The sequence below is a fragment of the Chiloscyllium punctatum genome, chromosome 49 (assembly GCF_047496795.1).
Source record: "Chiloscyllium punctatum isolate Juve2018m chromosome 49, sChiPun1.3, whole genome shotgun sequence".
Classification (NCBI taxonomy): Eukaryota; Metazoa; Chordata; class Chondrichthyes; order Orectolobiformes; family Hemiscylliidae; genus Chiloscyllium; species Chiloscyllium punctatum.
In genome coordinates, this window is record NC_092787.1 from 23,187,562 (window position 1) to 23,203,515 (window position 15,954).

At 42.5% G+C, this 15,954-nt stretch overlaps 1 protein-coding gene across 4 annotated transcripts in view; it reads right to left on the minus strand.

Moving 5' to 3' along the window:
• Positions 1 to 6,205: 6,205 nt before the first annotated feature.
• Positions 6,206 to 15,954, minus strand: part of lhx3 (LIM homeobox 3) — a 75,184-nt gene continuing 65,435 nt past the window's right edge. For all 4 annotated transcript variants that reach the window (XM_072565840.1, XM_072565841.1, XM_072565843.1 and 1 more), the window contains exons 5-6: positions 15,781 to 15,952; positions 6,206 to 8,082 (exon numbers count right to left, since the gene is read on the minus strand). In XM_072565840.1, the coding sequence (XP_072421941.1) occupies positions 7,679 to 8,082; positions 15,781 to 15,952 (576 nt within the window). In that variant the 3' untranslated portion in view covers positions 6,206 to 7,678. The remainder of the gene's footprint in view (positions 8,083 to 15,780; positions 15,953 to 15,954) is intronic.

A 15,954-nucleotide genomic window follows, 5' to 3' on the forward strand; every position in this document is an offset into this window, starting at 1 on the left:
TCTGCTACTCTCCTTCTCCAGGGCTATGGTGAAGGTGAGGCAGTTGTGGTCACTGTCACCAAAATGTTCTCCCACTGAAAGATCTGACAACTGGTCTGGCTCATTGCCTAGCACCAAATCCAATATGCTAACCCCCTCCCAAGTTGGCCTATCTACATACTGAATCAGAAATCCCTCCTGGAGTCACCTGACAAAATTGGCTCCATCCAGACCATTTGCACTAAGGAGGTTCCAACCAATATTTGGGAAGTTGAAATCACCCATAACAACAACCCTGTTACATCTGAGATCTGCCGTCCAATCTGTTCTTCCTCCTCTCTGCTGCTATTGGTGGATTTATAGAAAAAAACCAATAAAGTAACTGCTCCTTTCCTGTTACTGACTTCCAGCCAGTGCTTCTAAATAAACCTGTTGGACTATAATTTGGCGCTGTGTGATTTTTAACTTTGTCCATATACACGATTAAACTGTTTATGAATCTTGTATACTAAACAGAAATTGTTTGTGCTAGGTATTTCTCTTATTCAGTGTACATGAATCTGTTTTTACACTCTAGTCTGCTCCCAAAGGCTGATATATTCTCTCGTGTGTACAAGATTCCTCTCCAGTAATTTCTACTGGTGCAGAATCTTAAGATGTTCAAGGTTCTTACCAGATAAAATTAGCGTTATGTTACTAGCCTGTAAGGTGTCATCTTATTCCAGTTGTCAGTTTCTTGTAAAATTTTATTTACTTCTCTCTACAACGCAATGAATTGAGAATCTTTGGAAATCACTACCTCAGAGGATTGTGGGTATTTTATGATCAAACAGGAGAGGGATGCCATGAGGTGAAACTGATCATCCCTAATATCAGAGTAACATTTGACTGCACGTAGCATCAAAAAATCTAGGAAAATTTAATCCACAGGAATCATGGGGAATCTTTCCAATGGCTAGAGTCATACAGAGCTGTACAAAGCAAGGTGATTGTGATTATTGAAGGCCAATCATCTGAGTGCCAAGACATCATTGTGGGAGTTCTTCTGAGTCATGGTGTTCTGGCCCAAACATCTTCAGCTGCTTCATTAATGACCTTCCCTCTGTCATAAGGTCAAAAGTGGGAACATTCGCTGATGACTGCACAATGTTCAGTACAATTTGCGAATCTTTGGATATTAAAGCTGTCCTAATCTACATTCAGCAATTAAGCAATCAAGCTCAGGCTGATAATGAATGGAAAGTAACATCTGTGTCACACAAGTGCCAGCCAATCTCCAACAAGTGAAAATCTTACTCTCTCCATTTGACCTGCAATGGGATTACCATCTCTGAAACACACCATCAACATTCTGACAGTTAATATTAAACAGAAAGTGACCTGAACCAGCTATACATATATGGTGGTTACAAGAGCAGGTCAGAGTCTGGGAATATTGAGGTGAGTAAATAATCTCCTGATTCACCAAAGCATGTCTTACATCAGCAATGCATATGTCAGGAACGTGGTGGAAAACTCTCCACCTACCTTTCGTTTATTACAGCTTCTACAGTGCTCAAGAAGCTCAACACCATTTAGGACAAAGCAGCCCATTTGAACAGCAGCCCATGCACCAGTTTAAACGTTCAAGCAAAAACAGAAGTTGCTAGTGAAACTCAGCAGGTCTGGCAGCATCTGTGGAAGTATCAATGGACTTGAAATGAAAATTCTGGTTTCTCTCCATTGATGCTGCCCGACCTGCTGAATTTCTCCAGCAGTTTCTTTTTGTTTCTTTCAGATCTCCAGCATCCACAGTTCTTTGGTTTTACTTAGAGTTTAAATGCTCATTTCCTCCACAACAGAGGCACCGCACTAGCACTGTATATTATCTACAAGATGTACTGCAGCAACCCACCAGGGGCCTTTGATAGCGCCTTCCAAACACATGACCGCTGTGTTTCTAGGCTGTATGACTCTACAACTCCAAAGGATAAGTGCAGCAGACACATGGGAATGTCAACATCTGCATGTTTACCTCCAATCCCTGATTTGGTACTATCTTGTTATTCCTTCATTGTTCCAAGGTCATGATAGACCCTTTCAACAATATTGTGGACGTATCCACAGTAGATGGGCTGTAATAGTTTAAGAAGGCAGTTCTTCTCAATGGACAACAAAGAATTCCACGGAGGAAGAAAACAAATTTGAGGCTGAGATGTACAGGTTTTGGTCCCTCAGGGAATCAAGGGAAGTGGGGAGAGGGAGAAAGTGGAGTTGAGGTTGAAGACTTTCTTTGAACATATTGAATGGTGGACCAGGCTTGATGAAGCATGGCTTTGAGTCCTGCCCTACTCACTGATACAAAATCAACAACACAATGGGACTGCAATACTGGAACACAGTCAGAAGGATTTGAAATATGTTATATGATAAATATCACATGTTTTGATGGAAAAAAAAATTGGACTCCTGGTTCCCAAAAATCTGCATCCCTGGGATTTTACTTCTGACATACTGAGTCTACTAGATCAATAATTTCGATAATGTTAGATGATGTGACTACTAAGTCTGTAGAAGGCTGTTAGTATCAGTTAATTCACTGTTTCTTTGGTAAGCTGAATCTGAATTCACACTAATTTACCCTTATATCCTGCAAACCTGCAGAAATATGAGGGATGCAAAATATGGAATAGAACCATTGCTATAAATACCCTGCCTTGTTCTGAGCAACTACCGTGACCTGAAACTAATTACAGATTTTCTCAAAATATGGATGGAATTTCACAATTCAGTAATTTTTTAAACTTCCTCGACCTTTTCTTATACAGCAGCTACCAGATATATGTAACACACACTGATCTGTTCATCAGCTTCCAACTGCTGGTGAAATATCTGATGATGGAAAAATACTTTGAAATATTCAATTCCTTTATGTCCTCAGCAGTGGTGATTAATGTTATTCTTTCATATGAATGCTGCTGGCTCATTTGTTACACTTCCCTCTTTTGTTGTTAATTCACAGAATGTGTTACTGGGTGAGCTAGCATTTATTGCCGTTCCCTCGTGGCCCTTGAGAAGGTCGTGGTGAGCTGCCTTCTTGATGTAGGTACACCTACAATACAGTTAGGAAAAGAGTTTTGGGAGTCTGATTCAATGACATGGAAGGAACAACAATATACTTCCAAGTCAAAGTGATGAGTAACTTGGATGGGAACATGCAGGTGATGGTGGTCCCATGTGTCGGTAAATTTCTGAAGTGCATCTTGTAATTTTCCTTGAGAAGTTGGAAGTAAGGCATCTTAAACCATTGATGTCCATGTGGCATGGGTAGTCCTGTAGTACTGTTAGGACTTTATTGTAGCAGTTTGCTACAACCTCAGTGGACAGTTGAGAGTGAACCACATTGCTGTGGGTCTGGAGGAAAAGATCACAGATTTCCTTCCTGAAAGGACATTAATGAACAACTTTCAGTTTCAGGTTTATATTGAATAAATGTTGTAATGAGTTGAATTCAAATTGCGACAGTGGGCAAATTGTGCCTACTCCTAGTGTTTTGTATTGGTGTCTTTGATTCCTAGTTCAGTGATATTGCCACTATGCCACTATTTTTCTGAATTTCCTAACCCAGACCAGCTGAGGTTATATTGGTTGTCATGTTCCCACATTCTGAAATTATCTCCAATTTATTCACCTTATTCCATCATCATCAGCAACCCCTTCACAAACTTACCTGTTAAGTTATAGCTTTGACCATAATCTATCGCCTTCCATTACTCATTTTCGATGTCTACATCCACCACAGGGTGAAGTGCACAGAAGAAATTAACTAGAATGGTACCAGAGACTTATGGAGACCAGAACATTTGATACTGTATTCCTTTTGTGAAGTTCCCGAGAAGATAAAGATGAAGAAGATTTTGATGAATGCATGATTTGGAGAGGAACAAAGTTAGGAAAGGTTTTGATGGAGGAAATGAGGAAAAGTCATCTGCCCAAAGAATTAGAAGTGAGAGGACAAAGATTGATCATAACTGGCAAAAAATTGAAAAGAGAATTGATGAGGTAACTGCAAATATAATGAGTTATGACATGGAATTTGGTATATGAAAGGGTAGAGGTAGTAAGTCCAATCTCTAAAACAGGAAATTAGATGTACTTGCAAAGGAAAAAAAGGTGATGGATATAGACTCATACAGTAAAGGTCCTTTAGCCCATTGAGTTTTGCATCACTAAAGCTGCATTGGGCCCACTTTCCAGCACTAAGTCCATAGCCTTGAATGTTAAGACATTGCAATTATTCTCCCAAAGTAATTTTTCAAGGTTGCAAAATTACTCACTCAAGTCCAATTCCAGGGAGTGCATTCCGGATTCCCACCACCCTCTGGGTGAAAAGCATTTTCCTCAAAACCCCTCCAAACCTCCCACCATTCACCTTAAACTGAGAATGAGGAAAGACTATGGGAGTTGAGTCAATTGAATAGAGCTTTCAAAAGGCTACCACGGGTATCATGGGCTGATTGACTCCGTTTTGTTCCATGAGTCTATGGTTCCAAATATTTTGCTGGAACTTTGTCACTTTGCATGTGGCACATAAATTTAGATTGTCAGGTTTGTTGTATTTGTGCATGGTCTGGGAGTCACAGGTGAGGCTAGTATTTACTGCCCCTCTCTGATTAACCAGTAACCTGATGTTCATTGCTTCCTGTGTGCTGGGTATCTGAAGTCAAATGTAGCCATGACTCCCAGTGTAATTCACACAAAGTAGTAAAAGGGCAGTAAAGTCCATTCAGAAGTTCCGCGTTGTAAATAAGGGACTGCACCCATCCATGCCATCTCCCCAGGGCACGGCACTACTGAATCAGTCAACGAGAGGTCTTTTCAAGGTTCTGAAAAGGCTTCCAATCATAACAGCAACCAATCTCAAACTGCTACTGTTTCTCTCCTCACAGATGCTGCCTGACCTGCTGAGGATGTCGTGCATTTTCTGTTTTGGATTCACTTTAGATTTTCGACATGTAGCTAATGCCTTTCTACTGTTTAGAGGTCCGGTTAGACAGGCAGGAAGCTGGAAGAACACAGTAAGCCAGGCAGCATCAGGAGGTGGAGACGTTAATGTTTCAGGTATAACCTTTTTTCAGGACCAGTTGGCTGGACAGTTGCTGTGTGATGCACAGTGATAATAACTGTTTGTATTCAATGTCTACGCTTTTTCAACCTTACCTTGAAGCACGGTGACCCTTAGGTATCTCTCTATTGAGAAAGCAGCTCTATGGTCTAGTATTTTTAACCACTTGACTGTCAGTGAAATATGCTTAAAATCACACAATACCAGGTTATAGTCCAACAGGTTTATTTGGAAGCACTAGCTTTTGGAGTGCTGCTCCTTCATCAAGTGGTTGTGGAGTACACGATTGTGAGACACAGAATTTATGACAAAAGTTTACGGTGTGATGTAACTGAAATTATACATTGAAAAATACCTTGATTGCTTGTTAAGTCTCTCATTTGTTAGAGTGACCATGTCAGTTTCACTTCTTTCATATGAAAATTGCAAAAAAAAATTTAAAAAGTTACATTCTCAAGTGAACTTTAACATTTGGTGTCAGTCCAGATAATGTATTGAAGATTTTAGCCCCCTTGGTGCTGCTGTCTGTGCCATAATGTTTAGGCTGATTCTAATCTTAAAAAATGAATTAACAGAGTCTTACATGGATTCGTGCAGTTTTTGAGCAAAGTACAATGTAACTCTGCAAGTACAAAATCACCTCACAAATGTATATGTGTGTGTGTGTATGTGGGGGAGGGGGTGGTGTTGTGAGTCTCTACGAGAGAGAGTTTATGTGGGTGTGTGAGTATAAAGGGGTCTAAGTCTGTGAGATGGTGCATGTGTGAGTGTGGAAGTGTGTGTGTCTGTCTGAGAGTGTATGTTTGGCTGTGGGAATGTCTGTGTGTGTGTGTGGTGGTCATTCTAACAGATGAGAGACTTAACAAACAATCAAGGTATTTTTCAATGTATAATTTCTGTTACATCACACTGTAAGCTTTTGCTATAGATTCTGCGTCTTACAATTGTGTACTCCACAACCATCTGATGAAGGAACAGTGCTCAGAAAGCTAGTGCTTCCAATTAAACCTGTTGGACTATAACCTGGTGATGAGTGATTTTTAACTTTGTACACCCCAGTCCAACAAGTCAGTGAAATCGGTAGATCGTAGATAAAACACTAGTTGTCTACACATAATCATCTTCGTTTAGCTGATAAATTTATTAAAGATTTGTCATATTATTCATTCAGAAAGATTAAATAAAAGACGATAAAACATTTACACGGGACCTATAATAACTTCCACACTCCAATTTGTACCATGTAAAACACCTTATTCTAGCTTTCGCTGACAAAATGTTTCAGCAACTACAGAGAAACTCAGAAAATGACGTGGCAAGATTCAAAACAAGAAATGTCCTTTTTTTTTGCATTTTTACATTTTTTCTCTAAAATCGCACCACTATTTCTGATCCTAAAAAATACCACTAAAGAGAACCGCTTCCCTGTTTCCACAATATAAAATACACTTTACGCGTTTTCATCCCCGCCAGAGACGGGAAAAGGTTGATGGGGGGGGAGGGGGGATATTTGGCAACAAACAAAGTGCAGCTGGTAAAGAAACCCACTCCAAAAAAAAACAAATAGAGAACAGGTACAAGCTTAGAAATTACTGTTGGCCACTGTATAATACGTTTGTACGGCACTTCACCGAGCCAGCCGTTGCTTCATCTGAACTTTTTTTGAAAATAAAAACTTGCATTTATATAGCGCCGTTCACAGCCTCTGGATGTCTGGCGCACTTTATGGTGCGGTCACGTGTTGCAAGGTGAGGAAACTCGACAGTTTCCCAAATTGTTTTCTGGACTATTACACCCATAACCGTCACCTGCCGATGGTAGAACGCCAACAGTAACTTCCATGTTACTAAAAAAAAGTGAACAATAGATGACAGATTATGGACTATACCAGGAGTTTTCACATTCAGAGAGTTTCCTAATACACCGCACGGCTCTGTCCGGTAACTGGTCTGAAACATTTTCTTAAATAATCACATTCACTCGTATAATTCGTGTCAAGAATCCTAACACTGTGATGTTTTGATGTGTGCACGTGGATCACAATAAGGACTATAAGATTCTCACATACACACACAGACATAGAGACGGCTTCAGCAGATGCACCTCCTGTGAAATGCGTGTGGCTTGGCAATTTAAACAGCAAAAGAGTCACGAACGCGTGTTTTGAAGAAAGGTCATCGACCTGAATTTCTTTCCCTCTCTCCGCAGAGGCTGCTCGATGTGCTGAAAGTTTATCACGCAATTTCTGTTCTTATTTCAGATTGAACAGCGCCAGTTTAAAGTCTTCCAAAAGAGCCCCACCTGTTGTCACGCTCAGTCAATGTATGTTTTTTTAAACAGAACACAAGATAACGAGGGCTGAAAGTTGCAATGATCGTGGTTGATATGTAGAAAGTTCCTTTGATTTTAAACCGTGGTGACAGATTCTAACTTAATTTCCAGCTAAAGGAGCTACAAAATGCTACTCAATTGTAGCATCACCCCCCCCCCCCCCCGGAAAGAACACGTACTGATTTTAAAATGAGGTGTGGAGGGAGGGAGGGAGGGAGAGAGAGAAACAGACTGTGTGTGTGTGAGATTGAGAGAGGGAATGTGTTAAAACTGTGTGTGTTCCACCTCATCTAGCCAGGAGGCGGGACTGGCTGGGAAATCAGGATAACCACCGCTACTGTCTGTCGATAGATCCGAACTGGGTCCGTTTCCTCCCAAGACACGCAGTGCCTGGCCCATACTCTGTCCCCCTCCTTGAGCCAGGATCCCCAAGCCCGTGTCCTGGTACACCAGGCCGGACATGAGGGGAGGGTGGGACGGAATGGCTTGCAGGGAAGCTGGTGAGCGGGGGACGCCGTAAGGACTGCTGGACCTCAGGCCGTGGGGGAGGACTCCATCTATTGAGAAGCCCCCGTTGCTCGCTGCCTGTCTGCCGAGACCCGGAGAGGAGTCGTCCATGCTTCTGTACATGACGTTCGGGTGTCCCATATCGGGCATCGAATGCTCATCTAGATGGAAGAGTAACAAACAAAAAGACATTAAAATCTAAAACCCTAAAGGGACAGTTGCCCTACCTTGAATGGCATGCTCCAAATCCACCCAGACCCATTGGATACCTAGAAATAAAGGCAAAATAATACAGATGCTGGGAATCATAGAATCCCTACAATGTGGTCGCAGGCCACTCAGCCCCTACCTAGCCTCCACAGAGCTTCCCACCCTGGCACCTTTAACCCTGCATTGCTGATGGTTAATCCACCCAGCCCTGGACTGTGGGAGGAAACCCACACAGGCACAAAGAGAATGTATAAACCCCACACAGACAGTTGCGCAAGGCTGGAATCGAATGTGGTCCTCAGAGCCAGCAGTGCCAACCACTGAGCCACCTGAAACATAAAACACATGCAGAGAAGGCTGAAGAAACTCAGTAGGTCTGGTAGCATCTGCGGAGCGAGAAATAGAGTTTTTCAGTCTGATTGCATTCTTCAAATTGGATGTTTAAGGAGGAATTTGGAGGGAAAGTTAGAACAAGGGAAGTCAAGAAAGACAACTGTATCAATGAGGCAGAAAACTCAGAAAGGGATCATGCTGTAAGGTTGAGTGAAATAGGAGTTGATGAGAAGGGTGAGGGCAGTAACAAATTAAAAATACTATACATGAATGCACGAAGCATTAGAAATAAGATAGATGAGCTTGAGGCTCTTTTGGAAATTGGCAGATACGATATTGTGGGGATAACTGAGACGTGGCTTCAAGTGGACAGGGCCTGGGAAATGAATATTCAAGGCTACACATGCTATCGTAAGGACAGACTGAAGGGCAGAGGGGGTGGGGTGGCCGTGTTGGTAAAGGATGATATTCAGTCCCTAGGGGGGATCTAGAATCAAGGGATGTAGAGGGGGATTTCAACACACAGGTAGACTGGGAGAATCAGGATGGTATTGGACCTCAAGAAAGAGACTTTGTGGAGTGCTTCAGAGATGGATTCTTAGAACAGCTGGTGCTGGAGCTGACCAGGGAGAAGGCAATTCTGGATCTGGTATTGTGCAACAAACCAGAATTGGTCAGGGATCTCAAAGTGAAGGAGCCATTGGGAAGTAGTGACCATAATACAATAAGCTTCAATCTGCAATTTGAGAGGGAGAGGGTACAATCAGAAGTGACAATATTTCTGTTGAATAAAGGGAACTATAGAGCTATGAGGGAGGAGCTGGCCAAAGTTCAATGGTGCAATACCTTAGCAGGGATGACAGTGGAGGAACAATGGTGGATATTTCTGTGTATAATGCAAAAGTTGCAGGATCAGTTCATTCCAAAAAGGAAGAAAGATCCTAGGAGGAGGCATGGGTGGCCATGGCTGACGAGGGAAGTTAAGAAACATATAAAGTTAAAAGAGAAAAAGTATAACATAGCAAAGATAAGTGGGAAAACGGAGGACTGGGAAGCTTTTAAAGAACAACAGAGATTACTAAGAAGGAAATATGCAGAGAAAAAATGAGGTACGAAGGTAAACTGGCCAATAATATAAAGGAGGATAGTAAAAGTTGTTTTAGGTATTTGAAAGGCAAAAAAATGGTTAAGACTAAAATTGGGCCCTTGAAGACAGAAACAGGGGAATATATTACGGGGAACAAAGAAATGGCAGAAGAATTGAATTGGTACTTCAGATCTGTGTTCACTGGGGAAGACACAAGCAATCTCCCTGAGGTAACAGTGGCTGAAGGACCTGAACTTAAGGGAATTTATATTTGCCAGGAATTGGTGTTGGAGAGACTGTGAGGTCTGAAGGTTGATAAGTCCCCGGGGCCTGATGGTCTACATCCCAGGGTACTGAAGGAGGTGGCTCGAGAAATCGTGGATGCGTTGGTGATTATTTTCCAGAGTTCGATAGATTCAGGATCAGTTCCTGCAGATTGGAGGGTGGCTAATGGACCACTTTTTAAGAAAGGTGGGAGAGAGAAAGCAGGAAATTATAAACCAGTTAGTCTGACCTCAGTGGTGGGAAAGATGTTGGAGTCTGTTATAAAGGATGAAATTACGACACATCTGGATAGTAGTAACAGGATAGGTCAGAGTCAGCATGGATTTATGAAGGGGAAATCATGCTTGACTAATCTTCTGGAATTTTTCGAGGCTGTAACTCTGAAGATGGACGAGGGAGATCCAGTAGATGTAGTGTACCTGGACTTTTAGAAAGCTTTTGATAAAGTCCCACATAGGAGGATAGTGAGCAAAATTAGGGCGCTCGGCATTGGGGGCAAAGTACTAACTTGGATTGAAAGTTGGTTGGCTGATAGGAAACAAAGAGTAGTAAATGGCTCCATTTTGGAATGGCAGGCAGTGACCAGTGGGGTACCGCAGGGATCAGTACTGGGACTGCAGCTTTTTACAATATATGTTAATGATATAGAAGATGGTATTAGTAATAACATTAGCAAATTTGCTGATGATACTAAGCTGGGTGGCAGGATGAAATGTGAGGAGGATGTTAGGAGATTACAGGGTGACCTGGACAAGTTAGGTGAATGGTCAAATGCATGGCAGATGCAGTTTACTGTGGATAAATGTATGGTTATCCACTTTAGTGGCAAGAACAGGAAGGCAGATTACTACCTAAACAGAATCAATTTAGGTAAAGGGGCAGTACAGAGATCTGGGTGTTCTTGTACACCAGTCAATGAAGGTAAGCATACAGGTACAGCAGGTAGTGAAGAAGGCTAATAGTATGCTGGCCTTCATAACAAGAGAGATTGAGTATAGAAGCAAAGAGGTTCTTCTGCAGCTGTACAGGGCCCTGGTGAGACCACACCTGGAGTATTGTGTGCAGTTCTGGTCTCCAAATTTGCGGAAAGACATTCTGGCTATTGAGGGAGTGCAGCATAGGTTCACGAGGTCAATTCCTGGAATGGCGGGATTACCTTACGCTAAAAGACTGGAGCGACTGGGCTTGTATACCCTTGAGTTTAGAAGACTGAGAGGGGATCTGATTGAGATATATAAGATTATTAAAGGATTGGGCACTCTGGAGGCAGGAAACATGTTTCTGCTGATGGATGAGTGCTGAACCAGAGGACACGGCTTAAAAATACGGGGTAGACCATTTAGGACAGAGATGAGGAGAAACTTCTTCACCCAGAGAGTGGTGGCTGTGTGGAATGCTCTGCCCCAGAGGGCAGTGGAGGCCCAGTCTCTGGATTCATTTAAGAAAGAGTTGGATAGAGCTCTCAAGGATTGTGGAATCAAGGGTTATGGAGATAAGGCAGGAACAGGATACTGATTAAGGATGATCAGCCATGATCATATTGAATGGTGGTGCAGGCTTGAAGGGCAGAATGGCCTACTCCAGCACCTATTGTCTATTGTCTTCAGAACTGGAATTCTACAGAAGAAATCTTACTAGACCTGAAACATTACCTCTGTTTCTCTCTACACAACATCAGGTTATAGTCCAACAAGTTTATTTGGAAGCACTAGCTTTTTGAGTGCTGCTCCTTCATCAGGTAGCTAGCTCCGAAAGCTTGTGCTACCAAATAAACCTGTTGGACGAGAACCTGGTGTTGCGTGATTTTTTAACTTTGTCCACCCCAATCCAACACTGGCACCACATCAACTCTCTACACAGATGCTACCAGACCTGCTGAATTTCTCCAACATTTTCTGTGCTTGTTTGGAGAGTTACCTTGTCCTGATGGGCATGCTCCAATTTCACCCAGCCCCATATTAGATTGCAAATATAAAATACTGCAGATACTGGTGATCAAAATTGAAAAAAAGAAAATTCTGGAGAAACTTAGCAGGTCTGGCAGCAACTGTGGAGCAAGAGTCAGTGTTAACACTTGGAGGCCAATGTGACTGTTCTTTGGAACTGTGTTGTTTTGGGGCAAAGGGAGCTGTGCAAGGGAATGGGGAAACTATGAGCAGATCTCTATAGGAGATGAGAGTGTGGTGCTGAAAAAGTATAGCAGGTCAGGCAGCATCTGAGGATTAGGAGAATTGACATTTTGGGCATAGGCCCATCATAAGGAACTATTCCTGATGAAGGGCTTATGCCTGAAATGTCGATTCTCCAGCTCTTTGGATGCTGCTTGACTTGCTGTGCTTTTCCAGCACCACACTCTCGACTCTGATCTCCAGCATCTGCAGTCCTCACTTTCTGCTCGGTCTTCATGGGAGAGGAGGTCGTTGCGAAGTCCTGGAAACAACAGCGAGACATTCAGTCATGGAGTCATGGTCCAGGGAGATAGGAAGAAGTGTCTGAGAATTGGAATTCAGCATCTTCAACGCAGTGGCTGGTACGCCAGATAAGAACAGCACCATTCTTGTCAACAGTTCAGAAGAAGACATATTTCTGTCAAAATGCTAGTGTTAAACAGATAAGCAGGAGGTTGAAATAACACAGCAAGCCAGGCAGCATCAGGTGTGATGAAGTAGACATTTTGTGTGTAATCCTTCTTCAGGACTGGGGATGGGGAGGTAGGGGGAGCTACAGATGAAGAGAGGGGAAGGGAAGAGGTTATGGGTGGAGAAGGGCGTAGAGTGGTGATTTGGTAATAGGTGAATACAGGTGGTAGGTACAATCCGCTAGGTCAATAGGAGGAAGGAATCCGGAATGAAGTTCAGTTGGAGGTATGAAAGGGAGGGGACAGGGCTGGAAAGTGTGTTGGGTGATGGGTGGGAAGGTTAGTTGAAATTGAAGAACTCAACGTTGAGTTCCGTAAGCAATAGGCTGCCCAGGCAGAAGATGAGGTGTTGTTTCTCCAATTTGTGGTCTGATTCACTGTGGTAGTGGAGGAGTCCAAGGATGGACATATGGGAAATGGGCAGTGACCAGGAGGTCAGGTTGGCCCTTATGGGTACAGCTGAGATGCTCAGCGAAACATGCCCTTAGTTTACATTTCGTCTTATTGATGCAAAGAAGATTTTGGGTCTACAAAGAAGACCAGATACCAGGAGAATCGTGAACCCGATGAAAAAACAACATCCTTAAAAGGTGAGGCTTCCTGAATAATATATTGCATTAAGGACTGGTCTGGCTGCTCCCTCCCCACCAGGAGGTCTTTGCCCACAATCTATTGCTGCAGCAGGAGAGCTACCCAAGCATGCTATACTGGAATAGACGAAAGCAATTGTCCCATTACATCAGTTTCTCGTAAATCTGCACAATAATGTACCAAAATGAACACTCACCACTCCACTCAGTTTCTTAGCCTGAAATGTTAATCCTCTCTCTCTCTTTCTCTACAGGAACTGTTGAGTTCCTCCAGCATTTATTGCTTTTATTTCAGGTTACACATTTTCGTAGCATTTTGTTTTTGTTCCTGATTAGACATGTGATACTCCGTACTTTTTCATTATTAAGTTATGGCTAAAACACTGAGATAATTCAAAATCTATCCAAGAACAATGCTGAATATCTCTTGAAAATGGAAAGCATTGTGACAGTTTGGTTTGGCACTGCCTGATGAGTCATGCTAATTGAATGTCTTCTTAATTCATTCATAGGATGTGTGCATGGCCGGCAAGGCCAACATTTGTTTCCTGGCCTTAGTTGATTGGTTGTTTCAGAGAGTAGTTAAGAGTCATCCGCATTGCTGTAGGTCTGGAGTCACATGCAAGTGAGCCCAGTGAGGACAGCAGATTTCTGTGCTTAAAACAGGTGGCACGGTGACTCAGTGGTTAGCACTGCTGCCTCACAAACCAGGGACTTGTGTTCAATTCTGTGTGGAGTTTGCACATTCTCCCTGTGTCTGCATGAGTTTCCTCTGGGTTGCTCTAGCTTCTTTCCACAGTCAAAAGATGAGTAGGTTAGGTGGATTGCCCATGGTGTCCTGGGATGTGCAGGGTAGGTGATGATGGGGTAAGTCTGGGTCTTTGAAGGGTCAGCGTGGACTTGATGGACCAAATGGCCTGTTTCCACACTGTCAGGATTCTATAAAGGACATTAGTGAACCAAATGGGTTTTTACAATATTTGACAATGATAACACAATTTATATTTAGCTGGCTGTTATTTCCAAAGTTTGTTGAATTTAAATTTCTCATGTAATGGCTTGAGGTTTTAGATTACCAGCTCGGGGATCTTATTGTCACACCAGCCTCCTTCAAAGGCCACTCTCAAACTGTTACTAACAAACTATGGGAAAGTCAGCATCGTCTGACCAAATCATACAGCCACTCCCTGATTAGAAAGAGATGATTTGGAGATGCCGGTGTTGGACGGGGGTGAACAAAGTTAAAAATCACATAACACCAGGTTATGGCCTAACAACTTTATTTGGTGGCATTACCTTTCGGAGCGCTGCTGAAGAAGCATCACTTCAAAGCTAACGCCTCCAAATAAAACTGTTGCATTAGAAAGAGACAAGAAGTGGTTTTACTTGAGGGTCACCACACTTCAGGCAATGAGTGTAATGGGGGGGGAAGAAAGTCTGTCCTGGTAACCTCAATCAGAATGGAAATTGAACCCATGCTGTTTGTATTACTTTGCATCATAAACCAGGCATCCAACCAAATGAACTAACTGACTCCTGACACACTAGGTAGCCCTATAGATATTTAGAACATGCAGTTTGATAAGACTGGCTGTTGAAAGGAGAGATTGGGTGATTTTTCAACTGTGAGCTGTCTCCTTTGTTTGTATTTGCATCTTTGCTCTATTCATTTCACCAATATCACTCTTTACTTCCAGAAACAACACCTTCCCCACCCACCCACACCTCATTGTGAATTCATTCTATGTATAACCACTCAGGCTCATTCTCAGTGACATGAATTACTATCAATATGCATTTCTTTTGTTAGATTTTCCATCCTTATATTAACCATTTGTAAGTTATTTAGAATCATAAAATTGTAGAAGGAGGCTATTCAAGCCCTTTGTACATGTGGTAGCTTTCTGAAGGAGGTACTGAATTCATTCCATACTTCCACCACTCTCTTCCCTCACAACTGTGCAGGTGTTCACTTTTCAAATACATTTGTAAGCTGCTACTGACCCTACTTTCACCACTTTTACAAGGAGTATGGTATTTCCTAATAGCGAACTGGATAATTTTTAAAATGGGAACATTGGGCAGAATATAGGGACATGGGAACAGGAATAGGCCATTTGTCCTTTCCTACCTACTCTGCCATTCATTAAGGTCATGGCTGATTGGTTGCTGTTTCTATTCTAATTTCCTGTCTGCACCACCCACCCCCTAATCATGACCTTTGACTCCCTTATCTATTAAAATATTATTGAACCCAGGCTTGAGCAAACTCAAATAGCATCTACTATTTACTGAAGAAAAGAATTCCAGCAACTCATGATCCTCTGAGAGCATCTCCCTAACTCCATTTTAAATTTGAGACCTCAATCGTAAACTGTGTCCCACAGTCCTGGTTCTGGGCCCTCCTACAAAGTGAAACATCCTCCCTCACCCTGCCAAGTCCTTGAAGCTGTATCTCCTGGTGACAGGCTCTTCTGTCAATGGAAACAGTTTATCCTTATTCACTCTATCAAAGCCCCTCATAATATGAAGCACTTTATTAAATCTCTTCCAAACAGTCTCTTTTCTAACTGAATCGATCCAGCTTCTTCTGTCTCTCCACATAGCTGAGATGCTGTTTACAATGATAGTCCAAAGGGTAGTTATTCTTGGATTTGCTGATTGTCAAGAGCAACTAAAACTCAACCCCAACTCGCTGTGACTATCGGATGCCAACCTGTGAAGGACACTTCGGCATCACTGGCTACCCCATCATCCTGGGTGCTGTCCTTGTCTGATTTGGAGCTTGCTCTGGATCGCTTGATGTTCCTGAAATACTGGCCCCATCTCTGTCTCCCAGCATCCTTTTTCAGTCGTTTCTCCTTTGCTCGGCGATTCTGAAACCAAACCT